The 16,001-nt window shown below is 43.8% G+C and overlaps 1 protein-coding gene across 16 annotated transcripts in view; it reads right to left on the bottom strand.

The window, feature by feature from the left end:
- MACF1 (microtubule actin crosslinking factor 1) overlaps window positions 1–16,001 on the bottom strand; it is a 409,997-nt gene that overhangs the window by 265,022 nt on the left and 128,974 nt on the right. For 2 of the 16 annotated variants that reach the window (XM_031667214.1, XM_031667234.1), the window contains exon 1: window positions 7,485–7,688. The exons of the other annotated variants lie outside the window; for them this stretch is intronic. In XM_031667214.1, coding sequence (XP_031523074.1) covers window positions 7,485–7,551 — 67 coding nt within the window. In that variant the 5' untranslated portion in view covers window positions 7,552–7,688. Of the gene's footprint in view, window positions 1–7,484; window positions 7,689–16,001 lie in introns of those variants that run through there. 16 annotated transcript variants of the gene reach the window in all.

Raw genomic sequence — 16,001 nt, 5'->3', positions numbered from 1 at the left:
GCTGAGGCCTTTACCACTCTCATAGATTCAATGGCCTCCTAAAACTTTCATGCTCATCTCAAACTCAACTTGTCTAAAACTGAAGTCTTCTTTTCTCTTTGCTTCCAACAGATATCCCTGCTGTAATCCACCCTTCTCAGTGGTGTCAGCAACCTTTCTGACAAGTTTGATCTTGTAACTGTCCACCTTAAAATCTTTCAGTGAGCCCTTATTCGCCCAATATTATTAACAGTTGACATTTAGGCTGGGTGCGGTGGCTCCCAACTGTAATCCCAGCACTTTGGGAGGCGGAAGCAGGCGGATCACTTGAGGTCAGGAGTTCAAAACCAGCCTCGTCTACTTGGTGAAACCCTGTCTCTACTACAAATACAAATTAGCCAGGTGTGGTGGCAGGCACCTGTAAAATTCCAGCTATTTGGGCGGCCGAGGCATGAGGATCACTTGAACCCAGGAGGCGGAGGTCACAGTGAGCCAAGAAAGTACCACTGAACTCCTTTAGCCTAAGTGACAGAGTGATATTCTCTCCTCAAAAAAAAAAAAAAAAAAAAATTTAATAGCATTTATTGAGCACCAATTTATGTGCTAAGCACCTTATATCTATTCTTTCTAATGCTCAACAACTCTGTAAGTTAGGTATTATTTTACTGGAAAAATAAAGTCCAGACAGATGAAGCAGCGTGCCCAAGATCACAAGGTAAGTCATGAAGTCAAACTTGAACCCAGCTCTACCCAATTCCAAAGCTTGATGCCTCCATTCAGGATAACATTCAAACTTTTTAGCTTGGGAGCTAAGACCCATTATGATGGAATGCCTACCTACCACTCATCCCTCTACCTTTCCATAAAAACTTTCAGCCTTGTTTAAAAAAATTCCTGCAAATGGGGCAGGTTTTCTCTCAGTTCCATGCCTTTGCACATACACTGTGAATATAGCTCTCCCCTTCTCTGACTACTCATTCTTCAGCATTTAACTCAACTATCCCCTCCTCCAGGAGCTTTTCCCATCTCTTACACACACTAGTTTGTGTGCTTATTGCAGGGTATCACTGTTTATTTGTTTATCTGTCCTACTCTACTAGGAGCAATTTGAGAGTAGGCCTGACGTCAAATGAAAGCCTGCATTTGAGGTGCAAAGTTCTACATTCTGATCCAACATAGCATATCCATGTAGTCCCAGTACCTTATGAATCATTCAAAAAACAAGTGAAAGAAGAGCCTCTGCTGTTTCCAAAGGCCACAGAAAAATGACAAGCGCCTCAAGAAGCCCAGAAACACCAACCACCTGGAAATCTAAAAACGATACACCACAGCTGACACAGAAAGGAACTGAAGTTGGAATAGGCCTGTTTTGTGACCTCATAAAGTTTATAATCTAGTGATGGAGAACAACATGTAAATAATTAACAGTAACACCAAGTAAATAACACACCAGATACAAGCTGCACAAAATGACACTATAGCACAAGCATAGAGTTGATTAATCCTCACAGAGAGGTAAGAGGTGTTCATGGAAGGCGTGGTAGAACTACACCTGATCTTGGACAAAAGGCTACGGAGTGAACGGTGTCTGAAATAAACCTTGGATAACGAGTAGAATTCTGGCAGCCCAAAAAGGGGTCAAAGGATTCCAAACTAAAAAAAAACACAAGTAGGCTGGGCATGGTGGTTCATGCCTATAATCCCTGCACTTTCGGAGATCGAGGTGTGTGGATCACTTGAGCTCAGGAGTTCAAGACCAGCCTAGGCAACATGACAAAACTGCCTCCACAAAAAATACAAAAATAAGCCAGGCATGGTGGCTTGAGCCTGTGGTCCCAGCTACTTGGGTGGCTGAGGTGGGAGGGTCGCTTGAGCCCAGGAGGCAGAGGTTGCAGTGAGCCAAGATTGTGTCACAGCCCTCCAGCCTGGGTGACAACAAGACCCTGTCTCAAAAAAAAAAAAAAAAAAAAAATTTTTTTTTTAAATTTACAAAGCACAAGTAGTGATTTGGAGACATGTAAGTATACAGGATATGTTTAGGGAACGTATAGCTATTGCATGCATCACATGCAGTTAGCAGTGTGATGAGCAACCAGGCTAACAGAACAGCTAGCTGACATCACAAAGGACCCAGAAAGCTAGAGTAAGGAGTAGGTACTTAATTAAGTAGACAAAGCAGAACCACTGAAATTTTCTGACCTAGAGTATGTTTTGGGAAGACTAATCTGGCTTTGCACTGAAGGCCACATTGTACCAGAAAGACACTAAGAGGCAGAAGAACCAGTTAGAAGGCTCCAATGACAGACCAGGAAAAACATCTTGAAATAGCATGAATTAGGGCAGAGGCAGCAGGAAAGTAAAGAAGAGGGCAGGTACATTGTCATGCAATGTAGAGGTAGAAACAATAGCCTTTAGCTATTTTAAATAGCCTTTAGATGGTGGTGGGTAAAGAATGGCAGAGTTCAAGACAATTCTCATGCTTCCAGCCAGAGCAACTGGGAAAAGAGTAGAACTTCAAGATAATGAAAACAGAAAGAGGTTAACGATTTGGTGAGGGTACACTGGGTAAAGCAGAAGACAAAGAGTGAGGTGTTAGGAGGATCTTCTCAAGGACAGTTGGAATCTTTGGTCTAGAGTTCAGAAGAGCAGTCAGAACTGAAGATAAGGAATTGGAGTTAACAACTGATAGTTGTGGCAAATAGAGAGCAGATAGCTTATTTGGACAAATCTTCCTAATCACAACTTAGCCCACATCACCTCTCTCTCTATTCAAAATACTTTACGGATTTGATCCCTTTTGTTTTAGAATTCAAAGCCCTCTACAACCCTATAAAATTCAATTGCAGTTTTTATTCACTATGTTTTAGGTGGTTAGAGGAGACAAAGACCTGGTCTCTGACCTGAAGAAATTTACAATCTATCTACTCTTTCACTCTCCCCTGCATGACTCAACTGCAACCATTCGGATCTTCTTGTCTCCAAACATATCTTTCACATCTGTCCTACTCTACGAGGAGCAACCTTTCCCCCAACTGGAATACCTACCCTCTTCTCTTGGGGCTTATCTAACTTAGAGCCTCCTTTCAAAGTCCAGCTGAAGTCTTGCTTCTGTTAACACTTTTCCGGACATGTCAGCCACCTTTGGATAACTATGGCACTTAAAAGTTTCTTCAATTTACTTAGCACTAAGCATATAAAACCTATCATTAGAGAGCTCTGTATCTAAGTCCATTTCTGTATCTGAATTGAGCTCTTTCAAGTCAAGATCCATGCTTTAAACTTCATTAAAGGCCAGCCAGGAGCAGTGGCTCCCACCTATAATCCCAGAACTTTGGGAGGCCGAGGTAGGTGAATCACTTGAGGTCAGGAGTTCAAGACCAGCCTGACCAATATGGGGAACCTCGACTCTACCCCCAAAAAAGACAAAAATTAGCTAGGTGTGGTGGTGCACGCATGTAATCCCAGCTACTCGAGAGGCTGACGCAAGACAATAGCTTGAACTCAGAAGGCAGAGGCTGCCATGAGCTGAGACTGCACCACTGCACTCCAGCCTGGGTGGCAGAGTGAGACTCTGACTTTAAAAAAAAAAAAATTCATTAAAGGCCAGATGCAGTGGCTCACACCTGTAATCCCGGCATTTTGGGAGGCTGAGGCTGGCAGATCACTTGAGGTCAGGAATTTAAGACCAGCTTGGCCAATATGGTGAAATCCCATCTCTACTAAAAATACAAAAATTAGCTGGGCATAGTGGTGCGCTCCTGTAATCCCAGCTATTCAGGAGGCTGAGGTAGGAAAATCGCTTGAACCTGGGAGGTGGAGATTGCGAGCTGAGATTGTGCCACTGCTCTCCAGCCTGGGCAATAGTGTAAGACTCCATCTCAAAAAAAAAATTTTTTTTCATTAAATATCCAACATTTAGGACAATGATAGGTACTGAAAAATATTCATTTAACAAATATATAATGAGAGTCCTCTAGGTGTCAAGGTTATAGCTACAGGACACATTAAGATGGTATTTTCAGGTCAGGCACTGTGGCTCACGCCTGTAATCCCAGCAATTTGGGAGGCTGAGGCAGGAGAAACACTTGAACCTGGGAGGCGGAGGTTGCAGTGAGCCGAGATCACCCCATTGCACTCCAGCCTGGGCGACAGAGTAAAGCAGGACTCCATCTTTAAAAAAAAAAAAAAAAAAAAAATTTACCTTATTTCTTAGGAAAACCTAATCTTTATTATAACGGTAGTTCTTTGTACTATTGAGAATCAGAGAATAAAGGGCAGAAGGGAGATAAAGAAATCCAGGAGTAAGCATGGTAGCAAAAAAAGAGCCACAGTGAGAGGGAAAGACATATAAGAACACAAGAGGAAGAAAAGCTCAATAGTTCTTAGAAAATTCACGGGAATATCACAGTCAGAAAAACTAAGTATTTCATAAATACAAAGAGAGAGTTTTAAGAGTCCTCAAAAATCATCTTAAAGATGAAGAAACCAAGGCCCAGAGAGATTAAATAATTTAGACAAGGTCACACAGGGGCAGAACTAGGTCTATAACTTGGATTTCCTGCTGTCTAGTCTATGGTTCATATCTTTACATGGCATTCATTTCCCTTCTTTGAGCCTGAGTTTCACCTATAAAATTAGGAGTTTGTCCTTTGTTGTTCTTAAAAATTTATTTATATTTCCAACTCTGCAAATAAAATGAGGAGTTAGGCCAATAGTTCCTAAATATCAGTCTGTAAACCAACCATCTCAAAATCATGTGGGAAGCTTTTTTTTTTCTTTTTTCTTTTTTTTTTTTTTTTTTTGAGACAGAGTCTTGCTCTGTTGCCCAGGATGGAGTGCACTGGTGTGATCTCGGCTGACTGCAACCTCCACCTCCCAGGTTCACGCCATTCTCCTGCCTCAGCCTCCCAAGTAGCTGGGACTACAGTCGCCCGCCACCATGCCCAGATAATTTTTTGTATTTTTAGTACAGACGGGGTTTCACCGTGTTAGCTAGGATGGTCTTGATCTCCTGACCTCATGATCCGCCCGCCTTGGCCTCCCAAAGTGCTGGGATTACAGGTGTGAGCCACTGTGCCCGGCCTCTTTTTTTTTTTTTGGAGACAGGGTCTTGCTCTATCACTCAGGCTGGAGTGGATCTTGGCTCACTGAAACCTCTGCCTCCCAGGCTCAAGCGATCTTCCCACCTCAGCCGCCCCCCAACCCCACCCCCCGTAGCTTGGACTATAGGCACACGCCACCACACCCTGCTAACTTGTATTTTTTGGTAGAGATGGGGTTTCACCACGTTGCTCAGGCTGGTCTTGAACTCTTGACCTCAACTGATCCGCCTGCCTTAGCGTCCCAAAGTGCTGGGATTATAGGCATGAGCCACCACACCCAGCTGATTTAGAGTCTGTTTTAATCCCTTTTTTAAGCAATGAGGTTTGAATAGTAATTTTATTTATTTTTATTTTTTACAGATGGATCACTTGAGGTCAGGAGCTCAAGACCAGCCTACGCAACATGGCAAAACCCCATCTCTACCAAAAATACAAAAATTAGCCAGGTGTGGTGGTGCATGCCTGTAATTCCAGCTACTTGGAAGGTTGAGGCAGGAGAATCGTTGGAGCCCCTGAGGTGGAGGTTGCAGTGAGCCAAGATCATGCCGCTGCACTCCAGCCTGAGCAAGAGTAAGACTCCACCTCTAAAATAAAATAAAACAAAACAGACCCTAAATCATGGAGTGATTGTGAGTATATGATATGAAAGCACTTAGCCTGGTTTCTCACACATAAGTTAATAAATGCTAGCTGGTAGTTATAGCAGTAATATAAAGTGAAAAGTATATAACATGAAAATCTACTGCTAATCTTCATCCATTCTCCCTATACAAGTGATTTTATTTTATAGTGATATGAAAAAAAAGAAAATAAAAAATGAGGAAACCAAGCTAGAGAAAGGTTAAGCAATGTTCCCAGTTGGTTTTGATGTTAAGTGGTGGAGTAGGAACCCCATGTAGACAGTTGATGCCAAGCCCATTTTCTTAGCTATTAGGCTACAATGCCTTTAGGGGATTATGTGGGATTGTGGGAGACGGGGCTATATTATATTTTTGCCCTGAAACTTTCAGTAAAGGTTTTGGACTTTCCTATACTTCTCTGTTGGTTACAGGAAAGGCCCTTTTGCTGTATGTTTATCTCCAAGCACTTTTAGATACAGGCAATTCTTTCTTGTAGGTCCCAGGGAAGACATCTCAACGATACAGGAAAGATAAAAAAGTAGACCACTAAAACTGCCCCTCCTGTGCCCCAAGCATTATTGCTGTATCAGCTTTTTTCCCTCAAAAAGCACCTACTTGGAAGCACTAGCCTAGGAGTCAGGACACTGATCAGAACCCTAGTTCTGTTGCTCTCCTTCTCTGAGATTTTTCTAAGGTCTTCTCTTCATCAAACAACGCGTTACTTCAATTTTAATGAAAATCTGCCTGTTTGGGTCACAATTTTGCTCCTTGTTAGAGCCTCAAAGTATAAAATCAAAAGACAGTAGATTACCAAACCAGGGGTTCCCAAACTTAGATTTCATAGACCAATACATGTTCCACAATAAATCAGAAAGCCTAACAGCTGTCAACTTTTCATTTTGCTAAGTAGGAATATCTTAAAAATACACTACCACATAATAACAATTCTTTCATAAAATAAAGGATATTTTAACATTAAAAAGTAGCAAAGACAATTTCAGAATAAAAAACAATTCTTTTAAGTTTAGCTTTATGAAAGACACACTATATTTTCTTTATCTTTTTAAATTTTATTTTACAGAGAATTGATGTCTCTCAGTCTAGCGCCAGTGTGTATACCCTACAATTTTGAAACCATGGAAACCTACGGCCAAAAAGGTTAAGTCACTTGTTCAAGGCCACAGGACATTACTTAAACAATCATTATTTAATGATGCCTTATCAAGAGAGATCTAAGTCACAGCTAACATGACTCTTCCCCTAGCCTCTCTTATTTAGGTCCTTGTCCCCAGATCATCTTTGAGTCTTTTTCTCTCTCTGTCACAGCTGGCAGAGTAAAGTGTAAAAGAACTAGCGCTAAACCCCAAAGAGGAAACATAGGCCATGACTCCTCCCTCCTACCACCCATCCCCCGCAGTCTGCTCAGAGGTGGACTCCGTAACCAACCAACTTCTGCTAAAAATACACCCTGGACTTTCAGCACTATGCAACATACCTTAAGAGTGGTTTCCTGATACAGGCAGAAGCATAAGTATGAATTCAGTCTCTATAAAAAAATCCTATACCCAAAGCTTGGGCTCTTAACTGCCAGTTACTGCAAGCTTAAGAAGTTCCCCGGGGAAGTAGGGCACCCCAATCTATTCCACTGCACATTTTAACAAGCCCAAAGGTTGTAACACCACAAGGCTTCAAAGTCCATGCATTCCTATGAGTCAATGAGAGCAAGGGCTATTTGGGATCCTCAGGACCAGACAAGGAAAAAAAAAAAACTTCACATACTAACCCATACAGCACATGCGACAAACCAGGTGGGCGTTGAACTCGTGCTCATCTTGATAACTCGGCCACATGGCGCCCCTGTGCCTGCTGACCCCACCTAAAAGGAGGGGGTACCAAAGGACCTCCAGCTAGTGGCCTGTGCACCCTTCACAGCTCCTGAAAAAGGGCTGCGAGGTGTAGAGAGGAGACAGCAGAACAGAGAAGTGGCTCCACCCACCACTTCCTACTGACCTCCTTCTTCCCTTGAGGTCAGAGAGGAAGCTCCTCCTTAGGGCACTTCCAAAAACTGGGTCCATGTCTCAGGCATATAGCACGCTGTTCAAAAGTATCACCGGCTCAGTGTTTCCAGACCAATTAGAGCACACAGAGGGAGAGCTCCATATGCAAAAGTCCAGTCGAGGTATGAAGTGAGTAAGCCCGAGTAGGTAGAAACTGGTCTTTGAGTTACCCTCCATTTGCAGAGCAGAAGCTTGTAATCTGGGGAATCGTAGTTGCAGGAGAGCTAGTGAGCTAAGTGGTTTGCTGCCAAGTCAGGAACAGTGCATCCATTGCCCAACAACTTGCTCCTCAGGTGTGCCTCTTCTCAGGCAGAAGTACACATAAAGTGTTAACCAACTGAGAAGGTCTCATGACGGGAGAGACTATAATGGAGCAAGCTTATACACTCACTGTCCACTGCAAACAGAACCCTAGATTCCAAAGAGAGTTTCCCTTCCCCGCACTTACAGCTGCCCAAAGGGAAGAGTCACAGTCACTCCCCAATGATTCCATGTACTTTACAGAGTAGCCCCACCTCAGCCAGCCTCGCCTCAGCCAGCCTCCCAGGTAGATTATCACAGCAGACTTTATCAGCTTCAAAAATACCGTTTGCTTGTTGCTCCATTCTTTCCCCTCACAGCCAGGAATGGCATTCCAAAGTCCCCTTCTTCTTCCCAGAGCCTCCTACTCTGTCTTTACAGTCAGTGCACTTAACTCAGCTGTGCCAGAAATCCTTTTATCCATCAGTAGAAGGCTGCCTGCTTGTTTGTCCAACTTGTTTTCCGAGTCTTGGCTAATTGTACCAGACACTGGAATGTTGAAGAAACACAATGAAGGGCTTTTTCATTCAGCTGGCCTGGCCCTTCTATTGGTTCTTCACAGTTCTGACCCAACCAGGGGACAGAGAAGGCCAGCCTCTGTGGGTGTCAGGACAGACACTGCAGCCCTGCCCTACAACACTCAAAAAGGCCCCGTTGCAGATAAGGGCCTAATCACTGGCCCTCTGCTCTAGCTCCCTAAATAGAACGACTTCTTCAGGCTAATGCTGCTTTCAATCCTGTCCTGAAGGCAGGCAGGGAGGAGGGGCAGCACGTAGGAAAGCAAGTTTCCAGAGATTAGCCCAAAAGACTACAAATGAAAACAAGTAAATGCAAGCTTGCCTAGCAGGCCATTCAGTTTAAACAAGCCCTATGACCTGCCTCAGTTGCTCGACAACTTCACTCCCAAGTGGGTATCCCTCCCACCTACAAACTGCTAATAATCCTGGTTACTGCTTACTAATAACGGTTCTCACAGCTGACTTTATCCCGCCTAGACTAAGCTCTCAGTCACCCCGATAACCTGTGACAATTGTACTCAGTTTGTCCCTCTTATAAGACTCTTTTTAGCCTTGGAGAGGAAGGGTCCTCCTAGAATTTGCCTTATACTGGGAAAAGGAATGCATAAGAAATAGGGAAGAGAGAAAAAAAAGGAATGAACATTTCCTGACTCATATTTAGTAACCTCTTCTTTTATCAGATTTAAATTCCCTGAGTGAGACTGAGTGCAGTGGCTCACGCCTGTAATCCTAGCACTTTAGGAGGCCGAGGCAGGTAAATTGCCTGAGCTCAGGAGTTTGAGACCACCCTGGGGCCAACACGGTAAAACCCCGTCTCTAACTAAAATACAAAAAAAATTAGCTGGGCTTGGTGCCACATGCCTGTAATCCCAGCTACTTGGGAGGCTGAGGTGGGAGAACTGCTTGAACCCGGGAGGTGGAGGTTGCAGTGAGCCGAGATTGCACCACTGCACTCCAGCCTGGACCACAGAGTGAGACTCTCTCAAAAATAAAAAATAAAAAAATAAATTCTCTGAGTGTAGGGACTCTTTTGTCTTCATAACCCAATCTCTATCACATTTAGAAGGCACTGAATAATCTAAGCTAAAATTAACTGAACATTTACTGTAACTGTTAGTTCACAGTTAATGCACTAAAAATTTTAAATATCATTTCATTTAACCCCAACAATAATTCTCCAAGAAAAGTATTATCATTTCCATTTTAGAGATAAAAATGCTAGGACTTTAAAAGGTTAAATAACTTGACCAAGATTATACGTCCATCTGTCCAGTTCCAAAGTTGTGCTTCCTGTTATACCCTGCTGTCTCTGAGAAGGACCTAAAGCAGAACAAGCAAACTAAGGTACAGGAGTTGTATATGTAAGAAGGTGAAATATTCTTGGGAAGGGTAAGAAATAAAAACATTTAACTCGGCCAGGCACAGTGGCTCACACCTGTAATGCTGGCACTTTGGGAGGCCAAGGTGGGCAGATCGCTTGAGGTCAGGAGCTGCAGACACCCTGGCCAACATGGCGAAACTCCACCTCTACTGAAAAATACAAAAATTAGCCGGGCATGGTGGCACATGCCTGTAATTCCAGCTACCTGGGAGGCTGAGGCACGAGAATCACTTGAACTCCAGAGGCAGAGATTGCTGTGAGCCAAGATTGCACCACTGCACTCCAGCCAGGGTGACAGAATAAGACTATATCTCAAAAAAAATAAAATAAAAAAATACTTAACTCTAGTTGACTAGAGATTTAGGACACATCCAAAATGAGCACATGTGGCAACTTCTAGAAATACTGAATTCACATTATCTAAAAATTAAAATAATAATTACTGGGTGAAGCTGGAGGACAGTGAACCAAAATCTGCCATCTCCTCAATTCCCTGGCACTCAAGCAAAACCTATTTCCCCTAACGGCACTGCAGACTGAGAAAAGTAGGGTAGAGTCGTGGGGACAAGATCAGTCTACCTACAGGAGACAGGCCTTCCCTTCAAGTTCCCAAGAGGTCCTGAGCCTCAAAAAGGAGGCAAGTTCTGTTGCAATGGAGGAGAGGACTTTGAATAGGTCAGTCAGCTCTTAATTATCCAGAGGAGATGGGCCAGTAGAGTCCTCCAAGCCATTCCCCTTCTTTTTCCCCCAACCTTTTGTCATTTCCTGTTAAAGGTAGGAAAAAGTGAATCTGGCTGCTACCTGCAGATCTTAAAAAGGGTGAGTGGAGGGAAGAGGTTCAGGCCAGTATTTCCACATGTGGTCAGAAGTTACCTGAGAATTGACAGCTACTGGCTTTCTCACAGAAACAAAGAAACTGAAGGTATATACTTAATCTCTTTCCTAAAATGCCCAAATCACCCACTATTAAGGATATAAAAGACACAAACATCTTTCTTTCTAACGTATAAGACAGTGATCATAATATATCACCTACTTTTTATATACCCCTGTATTGGCTTCTGTCACATTTCTTTTTCTTTTCTTTTTTTTTTTTTTGAGACAGAGTCTTGCTCTGTTGCCCACGCTAGAGTGCAGTGGCACAATCTCAGCTCACTGCAACCTCTGCCTCCCGGGTTCAAGCGATTCTCCTGCCTCAGCTTCCCAAGTAGCTGGGATTACAGGTGCCCATGACAGCGCCTGGCTAGTTTTTGTATTTTTAGTAGAGACAGGGTTTCACCATCTTGGCCAGGCTGGTTTTGAACTCCTGACCTCATGATCCGCCCGCCTCAGCCTCCCAAAATGTTGGGATTACAGGCGTGAGCCACCACACCCGGCATGTCACAGTTCTTAATTACTAACTATAAAGACAGGCCAGGCACTGGTGGCTCACGCCTGTAATCCCAGCACTTTGGGAGGACGACATGGAGGATTGCTTGAGTCCAGGAGTTCGAGACCAGCGTGGGCAACATGGAGAAAGCCCGTCTCTATATATGAAAAATTTTTTTAATTTAAAAAATTAAAAAATAAGGACAATTACTGTTTCATCCCAATGGCTCACAGGAAAGTACTATGTCTTCAATGATATCTTATGTGAAAAAATTCTAATAATGATGGCAAATAATCACATATTCCTTACCACATGCAGAATGTGTTCTAAGAACTAAGTCAAGGCCGGGCGTTATGGCTCATGCATGCAGTCCCAGAACTCCGAAAGGCCAAGATGGACGGACCTCTTGAGGTCAGGAGTTCTGGACGGATCACTTGAGGTCAGGAATTCAAGTCCAGCCTGGCCAACATGGTAAAACCCCACCTCTACTAAAAATACAAAAATTAACTGGGCGTGGTGGCAGACACCTGAAATCCCAGCTACCTGGGAGGCTGAGGCAGGAGAATCGCTTGAACCCAGAAGGCAGAGGTTGCAGTGGGCTGAGATCATGCCACTGCACTCCAGCTTGGGCGACAAAGCAACACGCTATCTCACAAAAAAAAGAAAAAAGAAAAAAAAAAACAAGAAGAAAATAAGTAAAAACAACCAAGCAGCATAATTAAACCCATTTTGCAGATGAGGAAACAGAGGCCCAGATAGACTAATGTCACTCAGCCAGTAGTGGCAGAACTGGGATAAAAACACAGGCAATCTGACTCCAGACTCTCAACCTGCTCTCAACCACAATTCCATATGACTTCCAAGAACAAGCCAGATGATCGAACTGAATCAGAATCACAGAAAGTTAGAGACCTTAGTCTTTTTTCTTCTCAAACAGACTAGAAATTTGAAGACTAGGCCGGGCGCGGTGGCTCAAGCCTGTAATCCCAGCACTTTGGGAGGCCGAGGCGGGTGGATCACGAGGTCAGGAGATCGAGACTATCCTGGCTAACATGGTGAAACTCCGTCTCTACTAAAAATACAAAAAACTAGCCGGGCGTGGTGGCGGGCGCCTGTAGTCTCAGCTACTTGGGAGGCTGAGGCGGGAGAATGGCGTGAACCCGGGAGGCGGAGCTTGCAGTGAGGAGATCACGCCACTGCACTCCAGCCTGGGAGACACAGCGAGACTCCGTCTCAAAAAAAAAAAAAAGAAATTTGAAGACTAGAGGAAGTGACCAGTCCAGCATTACATAGTAGTAAGCAGAAGAGCAAGGGCTTAGAGCCTAGATCTTCTGATTCCAAGTTAAGTGGTCTTTCTACTACACTGTACAAATCTTTAAGAAAAAAAAAAATGCAGGCCAGGCACGGTGGCTCACACGTGTAATCCCAGCACTTTGGGAGACCGAGGCAGGCGGACTACGAGGTCAGGAGATCGAGACCATCCTGGCTAATATGGTGAAACCTCATCTCTACTAAAAATACAAAAAATTAGCCAGGCATGGTGGCGGGCGCCTATAGTCCCAGCTACTTGGGAGGCTGAGGCAGGAGAATGGTGTGAACCCGAGAGGCGGAGCTTGCAGTAAGCCGATATCACTGCACTCCAGCCTGGGCGACAGGGCGAGACTCCGTCTCAAAAAAAAAAAAAGAAAGAAAAAGAAAATGCAAAGGAAAGGAAAAGAGCCAGGCATGGTAGAGGGTGCCTACAGTCCCAGCTACTTGGGAGGCTAAGGTGGGAGGAGGCTTGAGCCCAGGAATTCAAGTCCAGGGCAACATAGCAAAACCTTGTTTCTTTAAAAGAAAAAAAAAAAGGAAAAGAAAGGAAAAGACTAAGACTCTACCTTGATTAAACATTCTAATGCTTTAGTTATTTGAGCAAAGATATGTTAGATACATGACCATTTATTCAAATATTTGAGTCCCTATTATGTGCTTAACTAATTTGTAGATAACATAAATGAAGAACACACAGGTATTGCCATACATGGAAGAATTAAAGCTCAAAGAAATCTAAAAAGTTTAGAAGTCTGCAACAAATCTCACAGGACAAAATTTAACTAGGATACCTGTAGGTCTTTTTTTTTTCTCCTGAGATGGAGTCTCACTCTGTTGCCCAGGCTGGAATGCAGTAGTGCAATCTTGGCTCACTGTAACCTCTGCCTCCCGGGTTTAAGTGATTCTCCTACCTCAGCTTCCCGACTAGCTGGGATTACAGGCACACACCACCACACCCAGCTAATTTTTTTATTTTTTTTTATTTTTTTTATTTTTTTTATTTTTTTATTTTTTTTTTTTTTGAGACGGAGTCTCGCTCTGTCCCCCAGGCTGGAGCATAGTGGCCGGATCTCAGCTCACTGCAAGCTCCGCCTCCCAGGTTTACGCCATTCTCCTGCCTCAGCCTCCCGAGTAGCTGGGACTACAGGCGCCCGCCACCTCGCCCGGCTAGTTTTTTGTATTTTTTTTTTAGTAGAGATGGGGTTTCACCGTGTTAGCCAGGATGGTCTCGATCTCCTGACCTCGTGATCCGCCCGTCTCGGCCTCCCAAAGTGCTGGGATTACAGGCTTGAGCCACCGCGCCCGGCCAATTTTTTTATTTTTTGATAGAGATGGGGTTTCACCATGTTGGCCAAGCTGGTCTCAAACTCCTTAACCTCAAGTGATCCCCATGCCTTCACCTCCCAAAGTGCTAGGATTACAGGCGTGAGCCACCAAGCCTGGCTCTAGGATACCTATAAGTCTTATGCTGAAGTTGAAGACAACCAAAGGCATAGCAGCGATTGCAAGGGAGACAACAATTCATGTACAAGGTTTGGCCATTTTATAATTGATCTTAGGTTTAATATAACCCAATAGTATGATAAAGGGAACTGCTTTAAATTTAAAAAGCCAAGATGGGGAGGTGATGGAATGCAATCTTAGATTGTACTTCATATAGTTTGGATCCAGGATTATGGCTATTCTTCCTAGTGGGATGTTGGAAATGGAGAAAACTTTAAGAGATCATATTATCCAACTCCTTCATTTTACAGGTAAAGAAAACAAGACCCTAGAGAGGAAAAAAACCATAAAGCTCTTTTCCTGCTTATACTATCACAATGTGAGATTTAATAAACTAAAACACAGGGCAACTCTATATCATCTAATTAACCTATACCGAGCATCCATTTTAGATCACACATTAAACTAAACCAAACCCTCTTAATAAACAAATGAACATGGCGTGGTTCCTGCTACAGTTTACAGCTAGTGCCATCTTTACTTTTTTATTTATTCAAGCTAATATTTACTGACTTTTTTTTTAGATGGAGTTTCACTCTTGTTGCCCAGGCTGGAGTGGAATGGTGAGATCTCAGCTCACCACAACCTCCACCTCCCCAGTAGCTGGGATTACAGGCATGCGCCACCACACCCTGATAATTTTGTATTTTTTAGTAGAGACAGGGTTTCTCCATGTTGGTCAGGCTGGTCTCGAACTCCCGACCGCAGGTGATCCACCACCTCAGCCTCCCAAAGTGCTGGGATTACAGGTGTGAGCCACTGCGCATGGCCATATTTACTGACATCTATTTTGCCTCAGACACTGGAAATACTGAGATGAGTAAGAGTCCCTGTTTTCACCTGTAATCCCAGGCGAACTGCTTGAACTCGGATGGCAGAATTTGCAGTGAACCAACATCATGCCACTGCACTCCAGCCTGGGCAACAAAGCGAGACTCAGTTTCAAAAAGAAAAGAAAGAAAAAAAGAAGAGTCCCTGTTTTACTTAGTAAGGAGAGAAGGGGAAGCTAAGCAAGATGACAATACAGGTTTGAATAAGTAGTATTAACAGAGTGCTACTGGAGCACAGACTAGGAACTCGTATTTCAGTCAAGGAAGGCTTTCCAGAGGTAGTAACTACTTACCCTAAAGGACAAGCATCCATAGCAGAGCTGTGAGTTTTTAAATGACGCTGGAGTCCTGGATGCTTATAAGGCCAAGATAGGAAATAAAACCAGTGAAACAGGAAGGGAGTAGATTTAATAAAAAACAAAACCAAACAAAAACTTTCTTTTTTTTTTTTTTTTTTTTTTTTTGAGATGGGTCTCACTCTGTTGCCCAGGCTGGAGTGCGGTGGCGCAATCTCAGCCTACTGCAAGCTCCGCCTCCTGGGTTCACGCCATTCTCCTGCCTCAGCCTCCCGAGTAGCTGGGACTACAGGTGCCTGCCACCATGCCCGGCTAATTTTTTGTATATTTAATAGAGATGGGGTTTCACCGAGTTAGCCAGGATGGTCTCGATCTCCTGACCTTGTGATCCACCCACCTTGGCCTCCCAAAGTGCTGGGATTACAGGCGTGAGCCACCACACCCAGCTATATTTCTTTTTTTTTTTTTTTTTGAGATGGACTCTCATTCTGTTGCCCAGGCTGGAGTGCAGTGGTGTGATCACAGCTCACTGCAACCTCCACCTCCTGAGTTCAAGCAACTCCTGCCTCAGCCTCTCGAGTAGCTGGGATTACAGGCACCTGCCATCACACCAGCTAATTTTTGTATTTTTAGTAGAGATGGAGTTTCACTATGTTGACCAGGCTGGTCTTGAACTCCTGACCTCAGGTGATCCACCCGCCTCAGCCTCCCAAAGTGCTGGAATTACAGGTATGA

The sequence above is a fragment of the Papio anubis genome, chromosome 1 (genome assembly GCF_008728515.1).
Source record: "Papio anubis isolate 15944 chromosome 1, Panubis1.0, whole genome shotgun sequence".
Classification (NCBI taxonomy): domain Eukaryota; kingdom Metazoa; phylum Chordata; class Mammalia; order Primates; family Cercopithecidae; genus Papio; species Papio anubis.
This window is presented reverse-complemented; position numbering and strand designations above follow the sequence as displayed.